Source organism: Chroicocephalus ridibundus, chromosome 6 (assembly GCF_963924245.1).
Source record: "Chroicocephalus ridibundus chromosome 6, bChrRid1.1, whole genome shotgun sequence".
Lineage (NCBI taxonomy): Eukaryota > Metazoa > Chordata > Aves > Charadriiformes > Laridae > Chroicocephalus > Chroicocephalus ridibundus.
In genome coordinates, this window is record NC_086289.1 from 33,984,625 (window position 1) to 34,012,106 (window position 27,482).

General features: G+C 48.7%; 1 protein-coding gene across 3 annotated transcripts in view; it reads left to right on the forward strand.

The window, feature by feature from the left end:
• Positions 1-2,136: 2,136 nt before the first annotated feature.
• Positions 2,137-27,482, forward strand: part of ARID5B (AT-rich interaction domain 5B) — a 122,137-nt gene continuing 96,791 nt past the window's right edge. For 2 of the 3 annotated variants that reach the window (XM_063338941.1, XM_063338943.1), the window contains exons 1-2: positions 2,467-2,789; positions 15,460-15,685. In XM_063338941.1, the coding sequence (XP_063195011.1) occupies positions 2,493-2,789; positions 15,460-15,685 (523 nt within the window). In that variant the 5' untranslated portion in view covers positions 2,467-2,492. Of the gene's footprint in view, positions 2,273-2,466; positions 2,790-15,459; positions 15,686-27,482 lie in introns of those variants that run through there. The other variant, XM_063338942.1, reaches the window with a different exon arrangement.

Genomic DNA, 27,482 nt, shown 5'->3' on the forward strand with positions numbered 1-27,482 from the left:
CACGCCGAACACTTGAAGCACATTCCCCATCCCTGGCGCTGAAGATGCCTGCCTTCCACCTCGCTGTGGGGCCACAAACCCGACGGACACTCGGAGCATCTTAGGAGGACGTGGGGTGGGAAAGATGAAACCGCAACGGAGCATTTGGTGTTTCCTCAAGAGGATCCAGGAGAAACACAACCTCCCCCCGGAGAAGCACCCAACATCCCAGGGGATGCCGGAGCAGCTGTATGGCTGGAGGCGAGTGCCGAGGAGGTTGGGGTGAAGCCCCCGCCAGCAGGGCACCGTTGGGAGCGCTTCCTGCCTTCCTGTACGGGCTCCGTGCCCTCTGTCCGAGCCAAGCCTCGCTCCTTATTCCCAGTCACCAGCAACCACCCCCAGGGCTCAGGGCGAGGTGGCCCCCCATGCCCAGTGAGATGCCCAAAGCACCGAGGCAGCCCCTTTACCGTAGCCATTTTGGCCATGTGCGCCACACGTGAAACTGGGAGGGTTTTTTTGTGACCTGGAAAACGTGTTTCTATACCCAATGTAACCAAAGCACCGCATATGCGGGGGGGGGGGGGTCACTCGGGCTGCACACCCCCCCCCCCCCCCCCCCGAGCAAGGATGGGTGCCCGTGACTCCCCCGGCCGGGCCGCCGCCGCCCGCACTTGTTGCTGCTCCCCGCGCCGCGCTGTGTCGTGATGCACGCAGTGCTGACGTCACCGCTGTCGTCATTATTAAGGATTTTTATTTATTTATTTGCTTGCTTATTTATTTCTTTCCGTCCCCGCCGTTTCGCGGCGGCAGGGCCGGACCTGCCCCGCCGGGGCGGCTTCCCGTCTGTCCTCCCCCCCCGCACCCCACCGCGCGAGCAGGGTCCGCGGGGGGCGCTTTGGGGAAAAAAAGCCAAAAAAAGGGGGGAGAAAGTGCCAATATTGCGAAAGGCGGGGGGGGGGGGGGGGGGGGGGGCCGGTCCCCGCGGAGCCGCTTCGCACCGCTCCCCCCCTCCCCGCGGGGCCGTGATGGGCTGCGCTGGCGCGGAAAAGGGTGGAAAGGGCAGGACCCCCCCGGCCACTGACCGGCTCGTCACTGCCCAGGGTGGGTGGGGGCTCCGCGGGCGCGGAGGGCCGCGCACCGCCGCAGCGGCATCTACCTGCGGGGCCGCAGCTCTGTGGGCCCCGGTGGAAACTTTCCCCGCCCGGGCCCTGCGCGGGTGCGGTGCCGGCAGCGGAGCCGCGGAGCCGGCTGTGTCCCCGCGCCGCTCCGCGGCTGCGGCTCTGCGGCGGCGCCTCCCGCTGCCCGCATTAGCGCGGGGCCGCCGAGGCTCCGCGGGATGCGCAGAACCCGCGGCTCTCCCCGCGGGGTGGGGAGGGGGGCGCAGGTGAGAGGCCGCCCCCCCCGCGCCCGCGGCTGAGCGGTGCCGGCACGTCCCGCTGCGCGCCTGCTTCGCGGCCGCGGAGCGAGCGCCCCCCCCCCCCCACAGCCGCCGTCTCCGTTGTGTTTTCTCTTCCTGGCCCAGCCGCGTTCCCTCCGCGCAGCGCGGCGGCGCATGAATATTGATGTGTTTATATAATCGATAACCCACTTTCCCCCCCTTTTCCCGGGGAAAAAAAAGAAAAAAGATAAATAAATTCAGGACGAGCCGCCCACCCCGGGGCCCGCCGGCCGGGGGGGGCGGGGGTGTCCGAGGGGGGGTGCCGTTGGGGCCGCCCCCGCTGCCCCGTTCCGCGCAGCTCCGCGGGTCCCGGCGCGGGGAGCGCGGCCGGGCGCGCGCAGCGCCCCTCGCGCCGCAGGAAATGGTCCTTTATATATTAGACATATACGGGCAGGTCCTGTCAGATGCGCGGCGCGTCCGCCCGCCCCCCCAAAAAAAAAATCGCCGGACGCCGCGGGGGACCCCGCCGCCCCCCCGCCGCCCCCCCGCACCCCGACGCCGCCCCGCGGTATTTTTGCCCAGCCGGGGCGGGTGTGTGTGTGGGGGGGCCGGCGTCGGGCGCCGGCGTCGGCGGGGCGCGCCGGGGCGGGGGGTGCGTGTGTCGGTGGAAGGAGGAGAGGGAGGAGGGAGGGGGGGTGGTCGCCGCCGCGGGCGGCGGGGGCGGCGCCGCCGTCGCGGCGGCGGGGAGCGGCGGAGGAGAAGGGGGGGAGGGGGGGGGGGGCGCGGCGGCGGAGCGGCGGCGGCGGGTCCGGCTTCGCCCTGCCAGGACCTGCCGGGCTCCATTCACGCCAACAAGTTTGGGAGAATGTTGAGTTCAATCGCGCCGGAGCCGCGATGGAGCGCAGCGCACTGCAGGTACCGCGCGCGCACCCCCGCGCGCGCCACGCCCCGCCCACGCCCCCCGCGGAGCCTCCGCGCTCGCTGCGCGCCCCCCCCCCTCCTCCGCCCCCCCCCCCCCCCCCCCCCCGCTTCACAACCTCCCCCCCCCCCCCCCCCCCCGCTCCCCTCCCCTCCGCTCCCCGCCCTCCCCTCCCTCCTCCTGCGCGGCGCGGCGCGGCGCGGAGCCCCGGCGCTGATGCCGCCGCCGTCGTGTTGTTGTTCCCCGCAGTGGGTCGGCGCCCCGTGCGGCTCGCACGGCCCCTACGTCTTCTACCGGGCGTTCCGCTTCCAGCGCCGCGGCGGCGGCGGCCGGGCGCGGGTCCTCGCCCTCGGCGACTTCTTCTTCGTGCGGTGCCGGGCGGAGGAGCCCGCCTGCATCGCGGAGCTGCAGCTGCTCTGGGAGGAGCGCACCAGCCGGCAACTTCTCTCCAGCGCCAAACTTTATTTTCTCCCCGAGGACACCCCCCAGGGCAGGACCAGTGACCATGGCGAGGTGGTAAACGCAGCGCCGGCACCCCCTTCCCCGTCCCCACCTGCATGCCCGGGCTCGGCAACATCCCCCCCCCCTTACCCTCCCCAAACCGCGTCCCCCTCCGCGCCGTGCGTGGCGGGGCAGCGCGGAGGGGCCGCGCCGTCGGGGCGCTCCGGTGCGCGCTGCCCGGGAACTTGTGCGGGAGGCAGGAAGGGAGCGGGGGGGTCGGGGGTGTGAGGGGGGTCGGGGTACGGGGCGCCCCCGGCCCGTCGGGCAGCGGAGTGTGTGCGGGGCTCGCCCAGCCCTTCCCCGGCTTCGTTAACAACAACAACAACAACAAAAAACCCAAAAAACCCGAAACACACAGAAAAGAGGGGGGAAAAAACCCGGTGGGGGGGATTTCGATATTGTTCGGGGCTTTTTTTTAGTATTCGATATGTTTAAGAGGGCGGAAATTACGAAATGGAGGCTGAGGGAGATCAAAAGCTATTGAGCTGGCAGGGACGTGTTGAATAAAGTGATAAATGACAGGTACGGGAATAATACATTCAAATAACTTGCAGATATGCCTGGGCGTATTTCGGAGCCGCCGTGCGGCCGGTGCAAACACGCTGCGCGCCGGCACCCACCGCCGGGACCCGCGCAGCCCCCGCCGGGCTCCGCGCCCGCCCCCCGCACCGCCCCGCACCGCCCGGCCTGGGGCGGCCGAGCCCCGCAGCGTGCGGACCCCGCCTTCCCTTCCCCGCCCCGGGCCGGTCCCCCCCCTTCCCACCCCCAGCGCCCCCTCCCACCCCCAGCGCCCCCCTCCCTCCCGTTATTTGCTTTTCTAATTGATTGCGTGGGCACGGTGCGGGGTGTGGGGGGGTGTCGGGGGAGGATGAGGGAGCCGGAGGGGGATGCGGGAATGGTCCCCCAGAGGGGCTGGGAAGCGGGGACATACACACACACACACGATGTGTTTTGGGGGAACTTCTGTTGGAGCTGGGGGGGTGTAGGTAGAGGAGGGGGCATGTCCGCAGGGGCTGCGTTGGGAGGCACGCGTGGCTGTAGGTGCGGAGGCAGCCGTGTACCCCTGACACACGCGTACGCAGCCGAGGCGCGTTTCGGAGCCACCTTCGCCCGCTGCCACCTCTTCACTTTAATTTTCTGTGCGTGCCGCTGAGATAAGGGAGCCTTTTCCTAAGAATCAGGGAGATGACAGTGAGCAATGGATGCTCTGAAATTGCCCGTGGTGACTATTTAAAACTGTGCCTGCGTGTGTCTCGTGTGTGTGTGTGTGTGTAAAATGAAAGATATTTGGAAGGGAGGGGGGGTGGGGAAAGGGACACAAATCATTTTAATACGCCTTAATGATCAGCTCATGTTACTGTGGTAGGAACATCAGAGAAAATTAATCCTACCATCACGAGTGAAGCGCTGCTCCGGTACGAGAGTTCTCAGCTGCGTGTACCTTCCTAATAATATGCACAATTTTATTTATTTTTACATGCAAACACCGCTAGTAATTAGCCGTGTGATTATACTTGTGCATTTCATTGGGGCTTTAACTGATGTCATTCTGCATTATTCAACCATATGAAAACAATTTTCAATTAAGATAATGGCACGCCTCGAAATTATGCAAATGCCGGCCGTATTGTGTGGAATAATTATGACAAATGTAAAGCAGGTAAAAAGTTTCCTAATGCAGTTGTGTTTTACACCCCGGTGATGTCATTTCCCCTCTGGCCTAAGTTAGTCATTCATTAGCAGAGTAGCAGCAGCAGCAGCAGCAGCAACAGCTCTGAGTGATACTTCTCTGGCAGGGAGCCTACAGAAACCGGCACTGAGAGCCAGGGCCTAGAGAGGGCAACATAACACTCCCATTAAGAAATGTACTTTGTTTTCACTTACTCCATTAACTTGTTTATAGACATCGCGATGATGATTTTTTTTTTTTTTTTTAATTTTTTTATTATCGATTTTTAATAGTTTGGCACGAGCCGAATTCCGCTTGGGGACGCGCAGGCGGACGAAGGGCTGGGTGCTGGCGGGCGCGTTGCGAAGCGCTGGCGGGTTGGGGGTAACCGGTGTCATCCTCGTCTCCTAGCTGCCCCGCTGTCACCGGTCCTTAGGTAAACGACACCCATATCTGTTCACAAAGTGGTGGCGAGGGGTTGCAAGGCTTCTGAATGCCCGGCTGGGCTCCTTCTGCGGGGGGAAGATGCATCTCTGGAGTCAGAGGCGGCTGGTAGCCATCAGGGTGGACCTTATTGGTGGCGTGGGACTGGCGAGGGGGTAAAACACCTTGTCTTGCATTCGGCGAGTGGGGGTGAAGTAACCGGTGCTTAAACACGTATTGCAAATCTGCGGTGTCCGAGGCAAAGGGTGAGGGGGCACTCGCTGTCAGTAAAATTGTTGACGAGAGGGGCGAGTGGTTGAATCGCAGGCTTGCGATGGCAAATTTAGGCATTGTCGTTGGCAGCTACCTGCGCTGGCGGCGTGATTAATAGAAGCAGCTCACTGCCTCTCTTCCGTAATAGCAGCATTGACACTCTGACAATATTCAGCTAGTGGCTGCGGGGAGGGAGGAGAAGCGAGGAGGTATGTAATGCTTCTGTTACTAAGAAATTTCTGATGGCGTATTTTATCTGATTGCCAAATGTTTGAGCTAATCAGCGATAAGTGTAAATATAAGTCTTTTTATAGCCAGCTGAATTCATCATCCAGACTTAAAATATAACCCTGACTGTTGCTAAAACTGGATGTTTCCATACGCTGGGGCCCAGACCCAACGATGGGTTCAAGCCCAGGTGTGCTTTGGCCGAGGTGCCCCTTCCTCCCTCGCCCTAAGGCCGAGCATCCCTGTAGGCACGGCAGGGAAGTTCTCCTTCGGCCCCAGAAGCCAGCCAGAAGTTGCTTTGCGGGGCGTCTCGGTGGATGGCAAATGTGGGATGGGGCCAGTCGCACGCTGCAAGTTAGGAGCGCTCCTGGCCCCGATCCTCATTGCATCCCAGAGCAGCATGTATGGAAGGGCTGGGACCAGCCCCGGCATCGGGGTCAGACCAGTGGTCTCGCTGTGCAGGAGCAGCGGAGTCGTTTTTGTGAGAGCCGTGGTGCCTTTGGGGATGCTGTTAGGTGACCTGGAAGAGTTTTACTCCACTGAAAACTTTGTCGCTGCTTTTAAAGCCCAGAGACCTCGCCGTCAAACCCGAATGCTGCAGCAGGTGCAGCACTGGTCAGAGAGTGGGAGCAGCCTTCTCCCCTTCCCTCCGTCGGGGAAAAGGTGGCTGTCCTCCCTTCATGGGAGGGACACCGTCTACTGTCTGTTTTTCCAGAGGAAATCATCACCTTACCCTGGTTTTCTTGGCCACTCCTGGACCAGCGTGGTCCCCCATTTCACCTCTTTTGTGGGAAGGGAGGACCTCTGGGATGGCAAGCACCTCGCACGGGGCTCGGAAGAGGATGCTCAGGGGCCTGCAAAGGTCCGGAGGGAGCGGCTGTAAGAGCACACTGTCGTGCTCGAAACTGTTTCCTGGGGTGCGTGTGGAAAGTGGCCCCCCAGCTTTTCCATAGCCCAACTGTGAGCCAGCAGACACAGCGCCCTGGACCCACAGCACTCAGGGGGCGCAAGGTGGGCTCAGTCCCCCACCCTGCAGCCCACAGGGTCCTGGCCGCATCCTCCTCCGACTCATTTACTGCTCCAAGGGGTAGCGTGGGGGCTACGGAGCGACTGACCTTTGCAGAAGCAGTTCTAGAGCAAAATGCTTGTTAGTGCCTCGTATTTTCATGTTTTTAAAGGTGTTGGCATTAATTAGACTGGGCTTAAAAATATATATCAAAGCCGGCGCTCGTTAAATCCAGGGATGGTATTTGGTGTGATGTGTGTGATTCCTTAAAAAAAAGCCCCAAACAAGCGACGGATTTATTTTGCCTGGTGTGCCGTGCCCTGCCTTGCCCTGCGTGGTGGCGGAGGCTGGGCTGTCGGTGGGGCTCTGCCTTGGGCTCATTCAGCAGCAGCTGAGTTTACTACGAGCTCCTGTTGATTCCATCTCTTCTCCCAAACTGGGGATCTGATGCAATGCTTTTCGCCTTGCAAATAATCCTTACTCATGCAAGTAATTTACATGAGTAAACGTTGCTCATACAGAGGAGAGGAGAGAGATAGTTTCCTGTAATTATTTCCCTAGCAGTATTTTGCATTTTCAGACTAATTGGGGGAAAGAAAAAAAAAAAAAGTCGTCACTCCATGAATGTATGTCATTTATAATTGCAAAAGAGATTCTTCCAGAAAGAAGTTAAGGGATGCATCAGGTTTGTTCTCTCTTTGTTTCGGGACGGATGCTCACAGCATCCCTCAAAAGCCCAATTCGTTTCCGAGGGGCTCTCCGTGTGTGGAGGTCCTGCCCCTAGCTGTCCTGGTGTCCCATGGCGCTAGTGCTTTGTTGCCACCCCCCTTGAAAAATGTGCTACACCCTTTGTGCAGAAATGGATTTTTTAAATTTTTTTTTTTTTTGAGAGACGTAGGAATCTGTACACTCTTATTCGATATGGGAACAGCCCCGTTTTAGTCTCCACGGTGTGTGCCTTGTGCTCGTATCTGTCAACACTGGTAATGACAACACGTTTCAAACATGCAGATTATGATTATTAAAGGGTGCTTTAAAAATCATGCTAATAGCATCAATCTCCAATGTACACTTGCTCAAATTAATTCAGCTTTGGAAATCAGGCGCACTGTAATAGCAGCGTTAGAGAAATGGCATTTGTCATAAAATATCACGGTTTTGGTAATTGCCTATCCACTCTGTATATTTTTATCTCTCTCCCCACCAGTAGCATATGCCGGCAAAGGAAGGAGAGGGCAATGATATTACTCAGAGAAGCCACATGTTGCTAGCCATTAGCCAGCAATCTGGCGTATGTGGTCACTTAAGAGAGATTCCCTTTTTTTTTTTTTACTTTTTTTTTTTTCCTTTCTTTCCCCCTTTCCCTCCGCTTCCCAGCGCTTTCAGACTGTAAAATACACCCACTGCTCTCCAGAGTTGCTGTTCCCAGTCTGATCAGTGGCACTAAACATTAAACTCTTGTCTTTGGAGAATAATAGGCCTCACATGGTACACCCTCAAGCGTGTTGAGATACTGTGCAGGCTGGAAAATAAAAATGTTCTAATTGTGTCTTTTAAATAAGCATAGGAGTGAATTAATTAGACTATATTTTGTCTTTAGTTGCTTAGTTACACAATAGTATTCCTAAGCACAAGTAAGATAAATTGGCTCTTTTTGTGCTGCTTGTCCCTTAATCATAATTACTGTATTGCTCAGGAGAGTAACGCATACATAGATTTTGCATTTTTAATAATATTCAAACAATATGCGAATGATATAGAAAGTATGTTCTGATTCAAGCTCTTATATGCTTTTATTCGGGAAGAAGTTCTACTGCTGTGGGAGCAGTATTTGCATTAGTTGCTCAGAGATGTAGTTCTGGGAAATACATAATTGAAATATTCTTGCAATGCTTGTTCTGGCCCTTTCATTCGCATTCAAAATAACAATGCCTTAAGTCTCCGAACAGTCATCCACTCTTGATTTAAGAGCTTTTTTTTTCCTTTGTGTGTGTGCGTATGTGTGTTTGTGCATGTGCAGCGCGGGTTCACACCCAGCGTTAACCCTGCAGAGAGCAGACGCTCGCGTGATTCATGGTGTCGTATCAAGTTGGGCTTTTTATTTTGTAGCTAAAATGCAGTCAGAAGGTCAGATGAACATCGGCATTTTATGGCATTAATCCAATGACCTTAATGCTTGGCAGGCGTCCATGTTTCTATGCGAAGGTGCCAGGGTTATAGATAATAAAAGAGTTTGTTTTCATTTTCTGGGTATTTTAATCTTTCTTTGCAAAGCGTAGCCTCGGGTTTGGGGGGCTTGGGGCTGCTCCCAGGGGCCAAAACTTTAATTTCTTCCTGGGTTGTTGAACGTTAGCTGCTAATGATGGGCAGATTGATACAGATACTGAACAATGGAAGGTTCTGGCAAGAAAGCCCCTAGACATGCTCAGTGGATGTATGTGAAAATTGGCTCCATTGTTCTGCTGTATGAAAAGCAAGTAAATTATTTACAGATATTTGCTAATTAAAGCACATATTGTTTTACCAGCACAATAGAGCACAATATAACAAAAGACAAAAGAATAAGCTTGCATAATTTAAACCTGCTAATGCAATGTACTCCTTGTTAAGAAAAATATAATTATGTAATCTACGAGGAAAGCTTTTCGTACTGTAACTGTAGTCGGCAAAATTAGGAATGAATTGCTTGTCAACTTGCCTAAACTAAAACAACTCTTCAAGATCTGCGAGCTATCTGACGGGAAAACATTTTGACTGAAGCCTATTTTCTCTTTGGTCAGAACTTCTATCTGCCATGACAGATATAAATTCAATTTGAACCTCTGCTTGGGAGCGGGAGGAGGGAGAAAAAAACCACCCCAGAAACGGAGGAGGCGGCTGGCAGGAGAAATGTCAAGTCTAGCTGCATCTCAGCCGTCCCTCCGTGCCCTCCCCTCTCCACCCCACCTCTGGCCTAGGTGTACCAGGATCCCACAGAGCATCCTCCAAAAACGCGGTGCTGCCCTGCCCCAGGATGTTTTGCCTGTCTGGCTTTGGAGATACTCAGTCACGCCGAAAAAGCTGCTCGCTAATACAAGGGAAAGCCAATGCCATAGGACTTCACGTGCTTCACCGGTGTCCTTTATCTCGGTCTCTTCTTTGGGGTTTTTGGACCCCGGCAGACGGGATGAACGCGTCGGGACGTAGTGTTCTCCATCAGCGTGCGTTTCAGACAGCTGTGTGTGGCTGTGCTTAGGCTGGGGAAGCAGCGCGGTAGGCTGGGGAAATACCTGTCACCTGAATTTAACAAGATCATTATAGCCCTTTAAAGTAATTAGCGAAGGATTAGCAGATGAAAGGTTCTGCCTTGGCCTCTTTTAAAATTCTCCCCTGTGCCAGGTAAAATCCTGGGCTGTGCATGTTTCCATTCTCGAGAGCGATGGCCTCTGTAGGTCCCTGCAGGCTGGCATCTCTGGGGAGCACTGCAGGCCCAGATGACAGCGGCCAGCGCCACTCCGGCATCCTTCGGGACACCTCCGTCTGCCCTGGGCTACGGGACGCACGAGGAGATGGCACCGAATGGGGCACCTGGGGCACGGAAAGGGGAAAAGAAAGCTGCCCCTGCCAGGCGCTGGAACCTCTTGTGCGGCTTCCCTGTCACTCGTAGATCCCACCTGCAGAACGGGAGCAGCATCTCCAGCCTGGCAGAGGTGTGCCCTGGATCCCCAGGGTTGTGCTGGAAGAGCAGCGTGTAATGAGGGAGTGGACGGCAGGAGAGTCCTTCGCGTGCCTTGCAGGGAGGCTGAACGGGGCACTTCCCAAAGCCAGTCCTTTTCTATAACTCAGCCACAGTTTCTTTTAGCCAGTCTGTGATCCTGCAGTCTTAAAAAACCCCACGTATACCCCCACTCCACAGCAGGCAGCAGGGAGATGGGACCTCCTTACTCCAGAGAAAGACTCTGAAAGTTCCCCGCCCCTTCGGGGCTGAATATGGTCCCTGGAGGAAAGCTTGGGTGAAGTGTTGCTCGTAGGAGATGACTCTGGAGACCTGGGCTCAGGTTCCTGAGTGGCTTTTGGCAAGTGGGTTAGGGCTGAATTGAGATGACCTGGTTTCCACTGCTGTCCCAAAGCCCTGTGAGCATCTGTGGCAGAGAAGAACTCTGGACTATAGACTCTGACAACAGGGACTCTCGGTTTGACTGCTGTCAAGATAGGGTGACGGTACTTTTCTCAAACACCCTGACAGAGGCATTGCTACGTGAGAGGTGCTTATTGGAAATAAGCCCCCTCCTTCCTTTCTCCACCTCCGTGACACGATCTTCCGCTCCTCAAAGGGATCTAGAGCAGGCAACCGGATTCCCAATGCAAGAACTGCATTGTTGGGCAAGGAACGGGAAGGTGCTTTTCACCTAGATCACAAAAAAACTAAAAAATACATGGGATGTAAAAGAAGCCCAGAATAATAGAGGCCTTTATGCCCAAATGAAATATGCAGTTCTATTATCCTCGGTGAATGCAGTCTGTAAGAGTCACACTGTATTTTTTGCTCCTGCGGATGAACGTGTTTTCATCAGCAATGTACTGGGTTGTAAAATATGCATCCCCAGCTATCTACCGTGCTAAAGGTTTCAGTAAAAAGGCTTGAAGATGTTTTCTAATGCAAATCATACTGATCAGATAAATGACACGCGGTGTCTCCTGTAATTATCGGCAAGAGTTTTTACAGTACGTCTCCTGTTTCTCTCTAGGCCACATATTTGATGTTAGGAGACAGCCAAGCAGGTGTTCGACTCGCTCGTGCCCTCCAGAATTCCTTAAATGACCTCTGGAAGCACTGGAGTGAAAACAGTCTCAGCACGTCAAAATTTTGAGATATCTCAGTCACCGTAATTCTTTTAAGGCTGCCTCGGCATCTCTAAAATATAAATCTTTCCTAGTTATTGGCAATGAGTGAGGCGTTGTGACGTACCGTATGCGGGTGTGCAATCAAGATGTACGACCTCCCAGTGCTGCCCTGTGACTCCCTGCCTTGTAAGAGTTAATATTTCTTCTAAAAAATAATTATCTGCTTTAAACTATTCTAACTACCTGACCTCTTTCCCTGAATGTAAGTATTTCAACCATCTGCTGAGTCAGGCAATATAGCATTCTGTGCTTTCAGGAGGCTGTGATGGTTGCTTAGACAACAGTGACATAATATTTAAGCGTAACGGCTCTCGAGAAGATACTGTCCCCTTCTCCCTGGACGACTTCTCTGAAAATGCAAATCCAATACGCTCTTAAAAAAACAAAGAGAGGGATGAGAAGGGTTTGTATCACCATCTTTCTTAACCATCTCTCCATTTCCCACTTGAAAGTATCGTACTTTGCTCAGGAGTCTTTTAAGATGTGCTAAAATTACAGGCTGACTAGATACCTGCTTTATAGAAACAGAAGAAAAAGTGCCTCTTTTTATAGTCAGTACTCATTTCACGACTTAGACAACTTTGTGGCTGGGAAAAGGGTTGCCATTGGTCGATCAGCATCCAAAAAGACGCATCCGAGATAAATCTCATTCCTGAGCAGAGCTGAAATCAGCGCCGGCTGGTTCCTCCTGCAAACCTCATCGTGCTGTAGCAGGAAAAAAATTGCAATTAAAGACTTAACCATGCAGTGGAGACCTCATAAACATATCACTTCAGAGCATAGCTAATACACAATGAGTTGATTTTTGTGTAGATATATATATGCACTGTATGCGACGTGGGTGGTTTTTCATGTTTACACAGAGATATAATTATGAATGACATGAAGGTTATACAGCAGATTTCTTTAATCTTCTAAAGGTTTGTTAGTCATGTGTCACCGTGTACCTGGTTTTTATTTATTCAACATCTGTATTCCTTTGTCATCTCGTTGCAAGGGTTCCTCTAGAAGGGCTGTGGCAGGAGATGTGCAGTGGTTGATGCCGAATGGCTACGCGGGCTCCTCCAGCTGTCAGAGCCAGCCAACTTTTGTTGGGACACAGGGCTGCGAGATGGTTTTTGCTTAACAAAAAAATGAGAGTGTCCCTTTTATCACCAGCTGCTCCAAAAAAAAATGTATTAAAAACCCCCCACAACTCATCGCTTGGGTCTGAGCTCTTGGAAAGGTTTCTCAGGTTCCTCCAGCTGGCAGAGCCAACCAACTTTTGTTGGGACACAGGGCTGCAAGGTGGTTTTTGCTTAACAAAAAAAGGAGAGGATCCCTTTTGTCACCAGAATCTCCTAAAAAAATATATAAACCTGCCCAATAACTCATTGTTTGGGTCTGAGCGCTTGGAAAGGTTTCGCAGGGATGTGTGAAAGCTTGGTGAGGCACATCGAAATACCAGGGCTGGTGAAATAGTTGGGTGGCCTTTGTTTGGGTGGCACTGGGGCAGGTGACCTCTTTTGTTAGCCGAGGGGCGAGGAAGGTGGCCTCTCTGGAAGCTGCCCCATGGCTCGGGCTCCTCCGGAAGAAGGGGCTGAGGCTACCGGCCATGTTTTGCTGCCCAGCAGTGTTTGTATGATGAGGCGCCGGGGGGAAAACATCCCCTCACTGTGGGGATTGGCATTGGCAGTGGTGCTCGGAGGAGGACCACAGTTCCACCTATGACCGCCATGGTGTGTGGGGAGTTGGGGAGAATGTGTCTGGTTGTCTCTGAATTGGGCTGAAAGCAAGCAAGAGCTCAAAAAAAAAAAAAAAAAAAAAAAGAGCGGCGATAGAGAGCAGGTCTACCTCATCCCACTGCGTGTAGGGTGGGGCGGCCGAAGGTAGGCCGTGAAATATAGAGGGTCATTTTTCCATATTCTGGCTAAAAGAAATGCACCTTTGGGGTGACCCCCAAGTCCTGGGGTGGTGTCTTTAATGTCAGGAACAGCTCTGGGTTTTGGGGAGCTGGTGGTGGCGGGGCTGCAGGTGGGCGATAGATGGGGCCCCTTGGCCCGGCAGCCATGAGGCGGGTGCTGCCGTTGCAAGGCCCAGCCTAGCAGTGAGCACACTGGCATCGCTTCGCTCTAGTTACAGTGGAGTTTCTTTTATTTTCTTTTTTTTCCTTCCTTCCCCCTCCCCCCCCGTGTACACATCATGTGCGTGTGTGCGAAGGTTGTATTCTCGAAAACAAGTTTATTCATTGATGATGTAATAGTGATTGTACTTTTCTTTTGGTTAATAAATTGTCTGCTCGGCTTACTTTGTATGCCAGCCAAAATTAGTCATACCAGTTCTTGGAAAGGATATGAAGAAACTAGTAATTGAAATCATAATCATTTGATCATGAGAGCTATTTGGAAAATAATATTTTAACCAAAAACACGTCTGATCTCCAAGTCAGGTTTTTATTAAAACTGCTGCTAAATAGATTTCTCTAGTGTTGAATATTAGAAATTGTGTAGTAGCTAGTGATGGTATTCAACATCCTAAATTAGAGGACTTCACCCAGAAACTGCTGAGACTGTCTGCAGGCAGGCTGATATTTATATTTTATATTTTTTTCCATCCTGACGTTTAATAATCACTGTGTAATAGCTATAAAATGCATAGCAACTACAGCTTTTTTATTTCGAGTGGATGGTGTAATGAAATTGGGTGAAACCATCCATTGAAATTGTACTTTGTAGTACCCAACGCTTGTTTACAAAGTATTGACGTTTGTCATAAACAGAGATTTAAAACATCACCGTTATTGTTTGTTGTTCGGTGGAAGCTCTTACACTGTGCAGTGATAAAGGAAAAGATTTTATTACAAGCTTGCTTAGCATATAAGCATGCCATTTGTTTCTGACCAAATACTTGTTATTGCACTAAGTGTAACGAAGGTGCCTGCTTATAAAATGATTTTGTATTATGTAAGGGAGAGTGGAATATCAGATCTGCTTTTTTACCAGAGATACTTCAGGTTTTGTATTGTGTGTAACTTATCACAATAAAGCTTTTTTTTTTTCCCTATTGAGCAGTATTTTATTTCCTGAGGAATGTGTTCAGTGGGGAAAAAAAAAACACACAGAGAGAATCAATCGTGCTTTTCTCTTTGTTTAATAACTCAAAGAATTTCTCTCCCCATCACAAATACTTGTGTTTATTTGAGAGAAAAACTGGATTCCGGTTTATTTTATTTCAAGAACCTGTAACCTTATTTAGCACTAGAAATCTGCGGTGTGCAAGGTGTGGTGTGCAGCCAGATCTCATTACAACATAAATTATTTCTGCTGTTTTAACTAAAAAATCTGGAGTGTATCTTGCTGGATATGTGTGTATGTTTGTTTGTTTATTTTTTGAGGCTTTCTTCAGCCCTTACTCGCTGGAGTCAGCTATAAAACATTCTGCTTATTCATCATGACTGAGAGGAGTTGATTGTTTCCTGGAAGGATAAAATTCAGCAATTAGAGCTGTTTAATTCGAGTATATGTTCTGGAGGCTAAACTAAGTTTAAGTGCTTTTCTTAGAATGTATGTTTAAGAAGGGAAAAAAATTACAGTTCTGATCTTGAAAAAGGTTTTAAGAAACATGAGAATGTGCAAGTTTCTTTTGGTGGGAAGCACATAACATTTATGTAGTATTTCTTTTGGGATTACATCACAGTTTTATTTAATTTTTAGGACAAAAGTTAAATTCAATATTTGTGTATAAGCCAAGGGAAAATGTACCATAAACACAGGAATTTTCTGGTGAGTCAGAGTTCCAAGAATCTGAGATTTACTTAGTCCATTTATTTCAGGACTAGCTATAACCATTAGTCATCCAGCCATGAATTTTTACATTTGCAGCTAATTGCACCTAAAAAACAAACTTTCCCTCAAGGCTTTGGGTTACACAGAATGTGATTTGGCAACCTGCATTTCAAATGCCTTTTAGGATCATTGCCCTGGTCCTAGAAATTGTCTTTACATCATGTGTATTCGTTTTGAGTAAACAATTTATATTTCCGCTTAGATGGCAGGAGGAATAGATGAAGTACTAGCTTTTCTGTATTACAGGAAAATTAATCTGCCAGCATCAAGATAGGCTTTTCCAGCGGGGTATAGGGGGGGTCAGTGTTACGGGTTTATCAGTCATTGTGGAGCCCCGCGTGACGTGTCGTATTCTCGTTTGACCGCTTCTTGCAGGATGAAGTTATCGCTGTTTCAGAGAAAGTTACTGTGAAGCTCGAGGACTTGGCAAAATGGGCACAGTCCGATTTCTCCAAGTGGAAGTGTGGTTTCCGGGCTGAGCCGGTCAAGCCCATGGATGGGGGGAAGAATGGGCAGAAGGAGGCCTTGACGAGGTACAGACAATCCACACTCAACAGCGGCTTGAACTTCAAAGACATCCTGAAGGAAAAGGCTGACCTTGGTGAGTATCCCTTATTTTCTCCCGTGGGGAGGGGCCCGTGGGTGAGCGTCGTTCGAAGGCAGATGAGCCTGATCCTGCTGAGCCGTCGCCGATTCCCAAGGTATGTCTGTGTGCTCCAGGCGGAGGTGTGGTGATGAGATACCCGAGCGGGATGGGTGGTGGTGAGCTCATTGCAGGCTCCTTCGAGACTAGCGTGGGGCAGCTCTGTGATACCTGTCTGCTCCATAGACACGTCCCTGAGCACTAGGCTCAAACCCTGGAGATGCACGCAGAAGTAATTGTCAAGGGCTTTCCCAGGGGATCAGGTCAGAGCTGTGCACTGTGGGCAGAGGAGCGTGACACGTCTTCCCGAGGCGTCTTCCGACAGACAGGGGAGAGCAGAGGCCTTTCACTTCCCACATCCAATCTTCTGGAAGTGCAGCATTGCCACCTGCTTCTGGTGCATGTCCTGTCTCCATACGGTCAGCTTTGTGCCTCGTTTCGCGGTGAGATGTCCCTTCCATAGCTTCCGTAGCGTTTCCTTGTGAGCTTTATGTCACTATACAGCATAGGCTTCTGCGAGCACCCCAGTCTTCTCTCCAGATAGACCTGTGCTTTCTCTCCCTGTCTGTCTTTAGGGAGGGAAATGGTAGCTCTGCTACTTCAGGTGGTCACAGACATGCTTGCTGCTTTGGTGCGCCGGCAGTCACACCTCTCAAATCCATGATGGGGGTGCAAGGTCTGAGGGAGATGGGTCTCCTGTAGGTAAACGTGCCTGTTTGTGGTATTGAGACCTTGGATGCGTAATAGCTGTCGGAGACGGCGCTTTGAAGTGCATTCTAGGGTCATTTCTCTGTTGTACCAAGCTTTCAGCAAATGTTCCAAGTTTGAAGAGCATCAGATTTAGGCCATAATGGGTGGAAAGGTAAGAAATTAAAAGCTAAGGCTGATGCATGTGAGGAAATGCTTTTGCAGCTACGTGAACAGGAGATGCAGGGACAAGTTTGGTTTTATAATGGTTCAACTGTGTTGGCATCAAAGCCAAGTTATGCTAAGCTGAAGACCTGTCTTGGAGGATTTATCTTCTGCATCTGGATTTTCTGATCTTATCAAATGGTGAAGTGATTTTGTCAATCTTGTGTTTCGCCATTACATATGTAGGTTGGAAGATTGAAGTAAAATTGGAATTTGATCTTATTTTTCATTACATCTCCAGGAAAAAAAATAAACCATGCAATTCTTTCTCTTTTCCTTTGCTCTTCTGTGTGGTTTCTTTTGGTTCATAATTACATGCAGTAATTTTCTCTGCTATTGCCCTGGCATCTTTTTTACTTGCTACATTTATTTGCATTTGTTTGTTGTGTTAAAAGAATCTTAATGTTTTTCAGACAGAACTTTTGTGTGTTAATGTTTTCTTGTTTTTGTTTTTAACAAACAAAAAAACCCTTGTGGTAAGTTATGAAATTGCTATTATCTACCCTTGGAGCCAAAGAAAATTATCTTTAAGCCTAAAGCCTATAGTTGTATGTTAAGCCTTTGAAAGTAGGGGTTATACTGAAAACGCTTATGGAATGCAAACTATATGGTATAATTTTGATAACCCACATTCTGATGTTGCTCTTTTTCAGTTGGTGGCTCTGGCTTATTGTTGGGTCTTTTTTTTTTTTTTTTCCCCTAGTAGAAAAGGGTATTTTGACTAATGTTTGATTGTGATTGCCTTTTTCTTCCCTGTTACTGGTTGCCGGGAGTGAAACCAGAATTTCAGGAAGACCTGTAGTTTATTAGGCACATTGATACAAACAACTGATCTAACCCATGAAAGGCAATCACATAAATTTTTTAAATGTAGTAGTAAGATGATTTTTCACTACTTGAAAGCCCAAGAATTTAAGCATATTTTTCCTCCCAGAGCTGAGAAAAGCTCAGAAGAATGGTGATCTTCATTGCTTGTGAAGCAGCCCCTATTTGGTTGTGTCCTGTAGGCAACCCATGAGGTCTGGTGGTTGGCTTAACCCAACCAGGTGAAGGAGAGTCACTTCTCTCATTCTGAGTGGTCGGTCAAGGTTGACATTGTGCTCTGGGAGTTGCCATCTCCCCAGCTGTAGGCAAAGGCAGTAGTATAAAGTTGCAGTGTCCAAGGCGCACAGATTTGAGCTGCCCGTGTTGTATCTTCTCTGCTGTCAAAATGGCAGGTTTACTGCCTGTTATAACGCGTGCCCACAGACCTTTTCCAATACTCAGCATCTTGCCAACAAAGCAACGCTCCGCCGCAGTGATCAAAAATTTACTAGCGATAACTGCTGCAGTAGGTCTCCAGCACAATGGGATGGGGTAGTTTTTCTCTTAAAATAGGGTTGTAAACTGTGAGGGAACTCAGTGCAGTGTCACACAAAGGTCCCTCAGGTGAGAGCATCAGCACAGCGATATTAGCGAGGTTAATCAGCCCAAATGGAGAGATGATCGGCACCTCCACCTCCTCCCACCACTGCGACACCAGTCTCCTCCTAATCGGGTCCTCGGTGCTGCGCCCATGGGGATGTTTCATGGAGGGCTTCCCCACAGGGCAGAGTGGGGTGGCTGTCTGGGGCAGACTGCTTTGTACAGGACTTGGGTCTGAAGGGAACAAATCCCGTCTTGTGTTAGTCTGGCGGGCCATGCGTGAGTCTGCTAGTGACACCCGCGTTTAACCCCGGCTGTGGATGAGGAAGTTGCTGAACCAGGTGTTGAAAAGGTCTAGATAAACAAAGTGATCTCCTGGACCCCTTTTTTCCTATGAAATGGCATGTTTCCATTACAGGAAAATCCCATAAAAGTGAGTAGATTCTGAAATTTTTCCTACTAGATGTTTTTCAAAACGAGCTGTAGAAGGTAATAGGAAATTATATCCCTACCAAAGAGCTCAAAGAAACTTTACAGAAGAAACCAAATCAGTTTTCACACAGCATCCAGGAGTGGTGAAGGGTGAAATAACCCGGATGAAATGAAAACATGGCTGATTGATAGAGAACCACAGAAGTGACACACTTAATTGAACACATTGGTGTTGGGAGCGGGGCAGCTTTAAACAACAACGGGGCAAAGTGGGGCCTCGTGTGAGCAGTGTATATACCCTGTACCATATGCTCTGGGGCACTCGGTCAAAACCGAGGCGACACCTGGTTAATCCACAACCTGGAGAAACCATGCACCTATAATTAAAAGTTGACCTTAATTCAGATTCTATCTCCTTTTTTGTTTGCTGTTTTTTCTCTTCTCTTTTTCTTTCTTTTTAATTCTCTTGTTTTCCTCTTGTCTCTTTTTTCTCTTTTTCTTTTCTCTTTGCCTTTCTTTTCTGCAGAAACTGTTGGGTTTTTTTCTGTAAAATGCCATTGTTTTTATCACTAGTGAATTATGCAGAACTTTTCCTTAGGACTGTATTAAATAAAAGATCTAGCAATGGCATTTTTTTGTATGAGCTTCAAGATTTCAGCCTGAAAAATGATTTTTAAGAATTATTTCTTTCTGCCTGTTCAGGTATTTATGTTATACATTCTGTCCCTTTCTACAAATATGTCAATATTGAATGCTAGCAGTTTATGTCTTAAGACTATTTATAGCTTTCTGAATATTTCTTTCAAATGTTGAGAAAAATAAAGAATAACAACAACGCAGCATATAAAAATAGAGTTGCTCAGGAATGTATTATTCATAATGAACATGAGAACCTGTTTTTCCAGAAGAATTGGTCTGATTAAATCATTCACTACTAAGGCCGCTAGTTATTTATTTTTGTCTTTAGAATTATTTAGGGGATTTTTCTTTGTAATAAATGGACTTGTATACCCATATTTGGTAAACCAGTGGGAAGTCACCAAATGAGGAATTATTTCATTTTACAAAATTTTAGCAACTAAGCAATGTAAACACTATTGGTTAAATATGGCAAAGTTGCATATTTGTATTCCTTGGGCTATAGTTTGGAAAAAAAAAAAATTCAAATTATTTTATATAACACTGCTTCTTACAGACTTCCTTTAAGTGAAGTATGAAAGCTGCAGTGTAAGCTTTATTGGCCTATAAATATGTCATTATAGTTGGACTACATTTATATGCTTTGGATTGTTGTTTAAGCCAAGAAAATATGTCTCTACAGGTTGACTTTTTATTGAAACCCTTTGAGGCATACAACAGAATGTATTTTAGGCCAAGGTTATTAAAACAGCATTTTCATTTTTGCAGCAGACTCATTGTCAATTATGCTGCCACAAACTGTCTGTGGATAGGCAGTTATGAATGGTTTCATCTCTAAATGTGTCTTTAGAAAAAGAAATAAAAGATAGAGGAGTCAGAGCTGAAATTGAGAGAAGAGGCTGAGGGGAAAATGACTGAATTTAGTGCTCGCCGGCTCCGTTGGTTTGGGTTAGGCTGGGCTGCGGCACTGCCTGGGTTTAGCTGAGGAACAAATGGTCCCTGTGCCTGCGCTGGTGCCCCTGCCCAGCAGCCTGCATCCCTCTGGCTCACGAGGGATGTTGTGGCATGACAGAGCTCTGGGTCTGGTCCCCAAACTGTCATTGCCACTCTCTTTATCCATCCTTTATGGGTCTTCATCATACCAAAATAGGTGGTCGAGGTTGTGGCACTGTGCACACTCCCGTTCCTGCACTGGTAGCATTAGTAATGGGGATGAGCAAATTCTGGTGCTTACTGAAGGGTTTTTTGCTGCACTTACTGGTTCTTTGGGTCCAGGGTGGGAGAGCCCAAGGAAAATTTAGCAATCAGTCCTGTCCTGTCTTTCATTCCCCACAGTCATGCATTTTGGGGTGTAGAATCTGGATCTTTGTTCTCTGTGAAATCCAGGAAAATCAGATACTGCTTCCAGCTGACAGTGTTTTAGCAGTCACCCTTTTCTAGTCCATAGGTGGTTTTCCAGCAGTTGTTTCCTACTTCTCTCTTTCGAACCCTCCAGCAGAGCTTGCCGGCCAGGGGCTGGATGCTGCAGGACCGGCTCACCCTCTCATTTCCTTCTCTTCTTTACCAGTCTCATAATTTGCATAGCTTCATATGGGAGATCCCAGCTCCTCATCGGATCTTGTGTTACCATATAAATTGGCCGATCCATGGCAGATAGCAGTGATTTTGGAAGGAGACGCAGAGCGGGGATGAGCTGTCTCACAGGAAGGTGCTGTGATCCCTTGGTGTCCCAGAAGCCACCGTGCCCGGCCCCGGCGCACACTGGGCTGTTGCGTGGCCCTTCGGAGTTCACTTACCAGTGGCCTTGCAACAGGCATGGCTTCTCCAGATGAAGATTATCAAGTCGTAATGTACTCAAACTATAATATTATCGAAACTGATAATCTGCAGCTGTAGTGTGCTCAGACACTTGCGGTGACTTCTGAACTGGCGCCGACTCTCCTTTTTCATTGTCTGTCGTGTGCAGCTGAGTTCAGGCTCGCCTGGCTTAACTTGATGCAATAATTTTCTGACCAACTAATTGTTAGCTATTCAGAGTACAGCTACTTTGGATATTTTGTGCCTAAGTCATGCCTTTAACTCTCTTCCCCTCCCCTTCTTCTCTGTTTGTCTGCACTTTTTGACTCTTCCTTCTGCCTTCCTGTCTGCATTGCCCTAGCTGAATGCCATTTTGATCTCGCTAAAGCTCCTGTAAGTGTCCCATTATCCCATTTTCCCCTCTCTGCCCTTGTGCAACCTGTGTTGGTTTTTGTCTTGTGGGTCAGAGTGACCTCTCTAACTCATTTTAACCAGCTCAATTGATAACAGCTCTTTTGCTGTAGATGAGGCTATTACATGACTTGTCGGTTGTGCTCCATGGAGCCTGAATGGAGGAGGACATCTCCCTTGGGGAAAACGGGCCGTGGCCAGGTGTTTTCTTGTGTTTGTGCAGCTCCTAGCACAAATGCCCGCGCTGCTACAGCGGAACCAGAGCACCGTCAGGCTGCGGAGCCGCGCTGCTGGGATTGCCGCTCAGAGGGGCCGCCGGGCAGGAAGGCTTCCTTTGGTTCTGCATCTTCTGGTTTAGTTACTGCTTACCTTTAGTGTTAACATGTTTGGGATTGGAGATAAGCTGAGGTGCTGAGCAGACAGACAATTTTGTCCGGCCTTGTGTGAGGAGGGCAAGATCAATGTTTATTTTTATTATTTGTCAGCCAGTTGGTTTAAGATAACTAATGCTCATCGTCTCTAGTTGCTGACTGCCTTTCAGATGCTGAAAGGGGATGTGATGTACCCCCAATAATTCTGTGAGAATGACGTATTTTTTCATGGAGGTGACCTTATCTCCAGTAGCATTTTGGGGCTCCCCCTCCTCACTTGCCCCTCTCTTGAGCCACCTCTCCTCTCCTCTGCGCCTTCCCCAGCCTCCCTTGGGAGGAGCTGGCGGGGTCCTCGGGAGGTTGTCTGTAGCCACCTGGTCCTTCCCGAGGCCACGTGTTTGCCCAGCAATGCTGGGATGATTTAAGTGCTGTTAATTTCTTCCTTTCTCTGGGGACAGCCTACTTCATTACAGTGGAAGCGTATGGGGGTGACAAAAACATTTTAATATGCAGCACTGGCTATGGAAGCCTTTCATTCACCACTGGATTGTGTTGAGCCTCGTCTATTTGTGTCTCTTGAAAGGAGTTTTAGCACGACACATCTCAAACTTCAAGCGTGCCTTATCAAAGAAGTAAAATTTGGATTTCTTCTCAAACTTTGACCCGCCTTTGAGGTCTTATAAAAGGGGGGGGTGGTAGCGTTGCCCCTGGGAATAGAGGAGGTGGGTATTTCGTTCTTTGAAACGCGGATGATCTGCCAAGAAATGTAAACAAAATCCCACATAACTTCTCTCTAGGTAGCCCCTAAATCACAGTGCCTGTTCCCTACCCCCACCGGTTCCTGCAGCAGGAGCAAGCTAACATGATTATCAGAATTGTGCTGATAGCAGTTGTCACTGTGTCAGCATTTTCAATTATATATTGGTATGACAGGGCACTTTGTCGTTGGTGTAGAGCACAGCCATTTGCAATTGCAGTTCTGGTCTATTCAGAGGCATCAGGGAAGGAATCACTGCTGCAAAACAGGGGAGGAGGAAGAGTAAGAGTTAAATTTTATTGCCTTGTGAAGCTACAAGGAACTACCCCACGTTCTCGTAAAGCCAAAGTTGCAGCAGTTTGCACCATCAATGAGTTTTGTTGCAGCCTCTGGTTGGAACAGGAGCAGCCTACATAATTACAAAATAAGTAGATAAAAAATAAGGACCATTCACAGACAGTGTCAAAGTGGCCAGTGTGGGACAGTGTCCCTTTAAAAATGTTTGACAGCTTTTTTTATTTTTGTCTGTTTTTAGCACCGAGATTGACCTTGCCAGGCTGTGTAATAACCCACATGTGTCTGCTCTCCAGGATTTTTTCCCTTCTAGTCACTGTTGGATCTTGCATTTAATTCTTACTGACCATGAGGTTTTGTTCCAGTAACTGGAAACGTGTGCCTCCTGGTGCAGCGCTGCTGTGCTCCGAGTCTGACTTTATCTCAATGTCTGCCTTTCTTTTTTTTTTTTTTTTGCTTTTTTCTTTTTTTCTTTTTAACTTTTGGGTTTAGAGGGTGCCGTTTTCCTCCCTAGCCTTCCCTCTAGTTCCTGTCCCTGCCCATATTGTTTCTGGGTCCCAGGGGGACCCAGTTTGGGACGTCTATTGTTTTGTGTCCCTGCGCTTCCCTTGCCCAGCGCCATGGAGGGAGGTGATCAGCGGTCTCCTCTGTGTGCCATGGTTGCTGCTTGGAGCTTTTGGTCCCTCATAGATCATCGACGCTTTTTTCCTGCGTTGTATCCTTTCCACCCAGACAGCCAAAAATTGGCTGAGTACCGAGCTCTGTAAACCCGGCACCTATATAGCGTTGCGGTATAGTTGGGTGGGCCCCGAGGACGTTCCCTTTTTCCTGCCTGGCTGCTTTCCTGTGCTGTAATTCTGCGTTCCTGGAGCCCAGGACTTGGAGTCCTACGGTCATCTTTGACTCCGAGTACTCCGTTAATCAAGTCGAAGCTGTCTTTGTACCAGCTAATGAATCATTCTGGCTTGCGACCTGTGCTGCCGTGCTGAGACGCTCAGGCTCTTCTGTGGGTGCTGTTGCCACCGTGGCCAGACCTGGGTGTCAGTTCCCTTCCAGGGAGGGAGGAGAAAAGCCAGACCTGGATTATGCAGCATCTCCCTTCCAAGTTGCTCTTCCAAGTTGCCTCTTCGTTACTCCTGTGCCCAGAAAGTCGCAGTGTGCCTTTTGTTTACAGGCGCACTGCAACGTGCCTGACCTGTCATCGTCTGTCTTCCTAAATATCTTAGTCCGGTGCTGACTGCTGTGTTGCGGAAAGGCTTCTGCTTGTTCTCTGAGATACAATATTCATCTTCTTATAGATGGCCTATCTCATGCCGTGGGGTTTTGTCAGAGAAAGCATCCTTTGTGCATCTGAAATTGAAGGAGGAGGCTTGCTTTTTCTCCCGTGTCTCCTCTTCTCACAAGATCATTTGCTTGGACAGAGTCACACAGGAGCAAAAGCTGGGCTGCCCCCCAAGCTGTGTGGGGCTGTAATAGCAGCGAATGGCCATGTTGGCGTTTGTGGGGACCTCAGCAACAGGAGGCAATGGGCCCTCAGCTTGCCGGGGTGGAGCTTTGCTTGGGCAGGCAAGGGAAGGTGGGAGATGGGCTGGCTGGAAAGACAAGAAAGGTGTTGGATGAGAGTGTGGGAAGGGGCTTGGCTCCCGCGCCTGCGTGGGGCAGTAGCAAACCTGCCTTCCCAACACGGGCAGCCCAGGCATCTCCTAAAGCGTTGCGTACCCATACCAAGAAGGGGCCGTGTGGGTGCCCAGGAGACTGTGGTTCTGGCATCCTTGCCCTTGTTAAACCGAGTTTTAAGACTCTGGGTATCAATATTGTGACTTCTTAATCTCTGTTTGTTAATTTGCTTCACGCTTCTCTCTGCTGGCTTGGTGATCCTTGCGTGATGAGACCATTGATAGATGAGGGTGTTTGGGAAGGGAGGGGTTAAACCTAGTGTATGTATAAATTGCAGTGCAGTTTGTGGGAGTGGGTGACAGAGAAAGGGTGTATTTAAAAAATGTAACAGCATGGATTGTAACTTACCGGGTAGGTTTTGTATTGGAGAGCATTGTGGCATAACCTTTATTTACTTCATTTAGTAAAATCTGTACCATGTAAAATAAGTTCCTCCTTAATTTTACTGCTAATAATAATTTGCTTGTAAAAATGAATCCTCAGCACTGTAAACCTTCAGCTTGGGTCTCTCTTGCTCTGCTACATTGTGAAGGACAAATACTTAATGCTATAAAGAAGCTTTTTTACTGATAGATAATGTGTATTATTTTAGCAGGAGTATATTTTAGCAGCTTGTGAAAAATCAAGGTGCATTTTTGCATCTGCGCAGCTGCTGCATAATTGATACATGTAGAAGCTGAAATTCAAAATAAGCTTCTAGAAGAGCACACATCTGATTTTCCTAAACATTTAAATATATGTATCACACCCTCATTTTAAGATGCCGGTTAATGACTTTATGAGCATGTTGGCAGCCAGAGCATTACATGTGGTTTGAGAAATGTGTCTGGATATGCTTGGTAAGCAGTATTGTTCTGACAGTGTACTAAAGGCCATCTTCAATTTGACTGTGCTCTACTTTGTTATGCTGTGAAAGAAAAAGATAATTCAGCAGAGCATTGTGCTGTCGGCTGGAGACGCCACACTTCAGAATACAAATATTACTAAGGATAAATGAATCATTAAAAGAACAGTAGCATAAAATATCTGATGAATGAACTCCAGGAGTCTCTGCTGGAATAAATTTAGCATTCACGGACAGTACCATAATATGTGAAATAATAGTATCAGTTCTACATTCAGATGCCAAAAACATTTATGGACCCAGAATAATTGTGAATTACAAGGCTATAAATACATAGAGGGGATTTGGTGATATCATAATAAACCATGAGAAAGACGCTAGGCTGGTTTCTAATGTTACCAGAACCTTGAGATATATTTACAACCTTGTTCACACTCCTGCAGTTTTAGGGGGCAATTCTCCTCTCACAACACGTTCGTCATTCCCATTAGTGCCAAGGGGAGTTATGCATGTGTGTCATGAGTGGAATAGATCCCCGCATGTTGTACAATTCAAGGATCCTGTAACAAATCGAAAATCTAATTTAGGAAAAAAGTGGGAAACGTTCCCTCTCGTCCTCCTCCAAGTCCCCTCATGTCCTGTTCTGCTCCCGTGGACGAGGCTAGTGAATGGAAAATAGGTAAAGGATGACAAGGTAGCTGCTCTGTTCCTGGACGTTTTATCCACAGCTGCATCATTTTTTTCACTTTTTATTACTGAGAAATGAAACAACCAAAGCCCAGATGTTCTGGTCCCAGGTTTCTTTCAAGTGCAGGCTAATGCATTTTAAAAGCTTGTTGTGAATACCCAGGGAAGGCTGGGATTGTCAGCCTGTCCACCAAAAGGAGGCTTCGCTCTTGTGATACGAGATCCGTGCCTGATAAGAACAGTTAATTAGGAACTGGGGCCAAACCTGACGTGGTATTCCAGAGCATGTTCAGCTTTCAGCATGTCTCACGTCACCTGTTTGTAATTAAGCCTGGTGTCCCCTGCCTTCCTGAATTGGGGCGGTGACAGAGTCTCCGCAGGTACTTAGTGTCGGTTCACACATCTCAATATTACATGGGAATATTAGACGGGTTACAGCCCCGGCTCCTCAGGACCCCTTCCCCTCCTAGCGTCTTCCCCCAGCCAGCTGTACGGTCTTACTGGCCTCATCCTTCTTCTAAGTCATCAGCAAAATATGCATGTTGAGCACGGTGCAGAGCAAGTCTGCTCAGTAATTCCACATTCCTTAGTGTTGCAGGAGGTCTCTCCCCTGACCAAGCTGCAGTCTTTCTGCTCATCCTTCTCGCAGATTTACGCTCCTGGATGTACATCCAGCCCTTCCAGGGCATTTGTGGTATTCGCAGTGGGAAGGGTCTATGGTTTGGTTGACGTCCCTCCATGCGGTTCTTGTTTTACTTTTTGTGTCTTGGTAGACTAACTCCCTGACATCAGCAGATGAATCGTGTCCTTGAGATACATCCTGGACCTTCCATCTTTGCCAGGTGATGAAGCAAAGAGAAGATAATTACAGGACCAAAAAAACCACCCCAACAGTGAAGTGGTCATCAGCAAGGGGGGGGGATCCTTGTCAGCCTCGTAGGTGACTTTAGGCTGTAGCATGTGTCAGAGATACCCAGCTAGTCTCTGAGCCTGGGTTTGCTTTCGATCATCCCTGGTTTATTTCGTTGTCTTTCTCTCTTGGATTCATGCATGTTTTTGCTGTGAGGAAGTCATGGGATTGTTGATTATTCATTTTTAGTTAATTACTCCTGACTTTAACTTGGTATTCTTAGCAATATCCGTGTGAGCTCTCGTGGCAAACCGGGTAGACAGTGTGTAATGCAGTCTTAATGCATGTTTTTTCTCTTTAATTATTTTAAAACCACAGTCTCCACTTTTCTTTCACACTAAGTATTTCCAGATTAAAGGCTTTGTGGGATGAAAATTAAATGATAAGGTACTATAAAAATCTATTTCAAGAATCTCAAATGTTTCAGCTCCATCTTTATTTTTAGTTTTCTTACTCCCTGAATGACCCTTACTTGTGACAGTGTATGTCACTATACACTTCTAGTTTTTGTTGCACAGAGAAAATAGCCCAAAAAGTCCTTTTACGCTTGTGTTTTTGATCCTCTGTTCAGATACATAAAAATGTGGCCCCATAAGTTCTGTGGTACAGTAAAAAAAAAA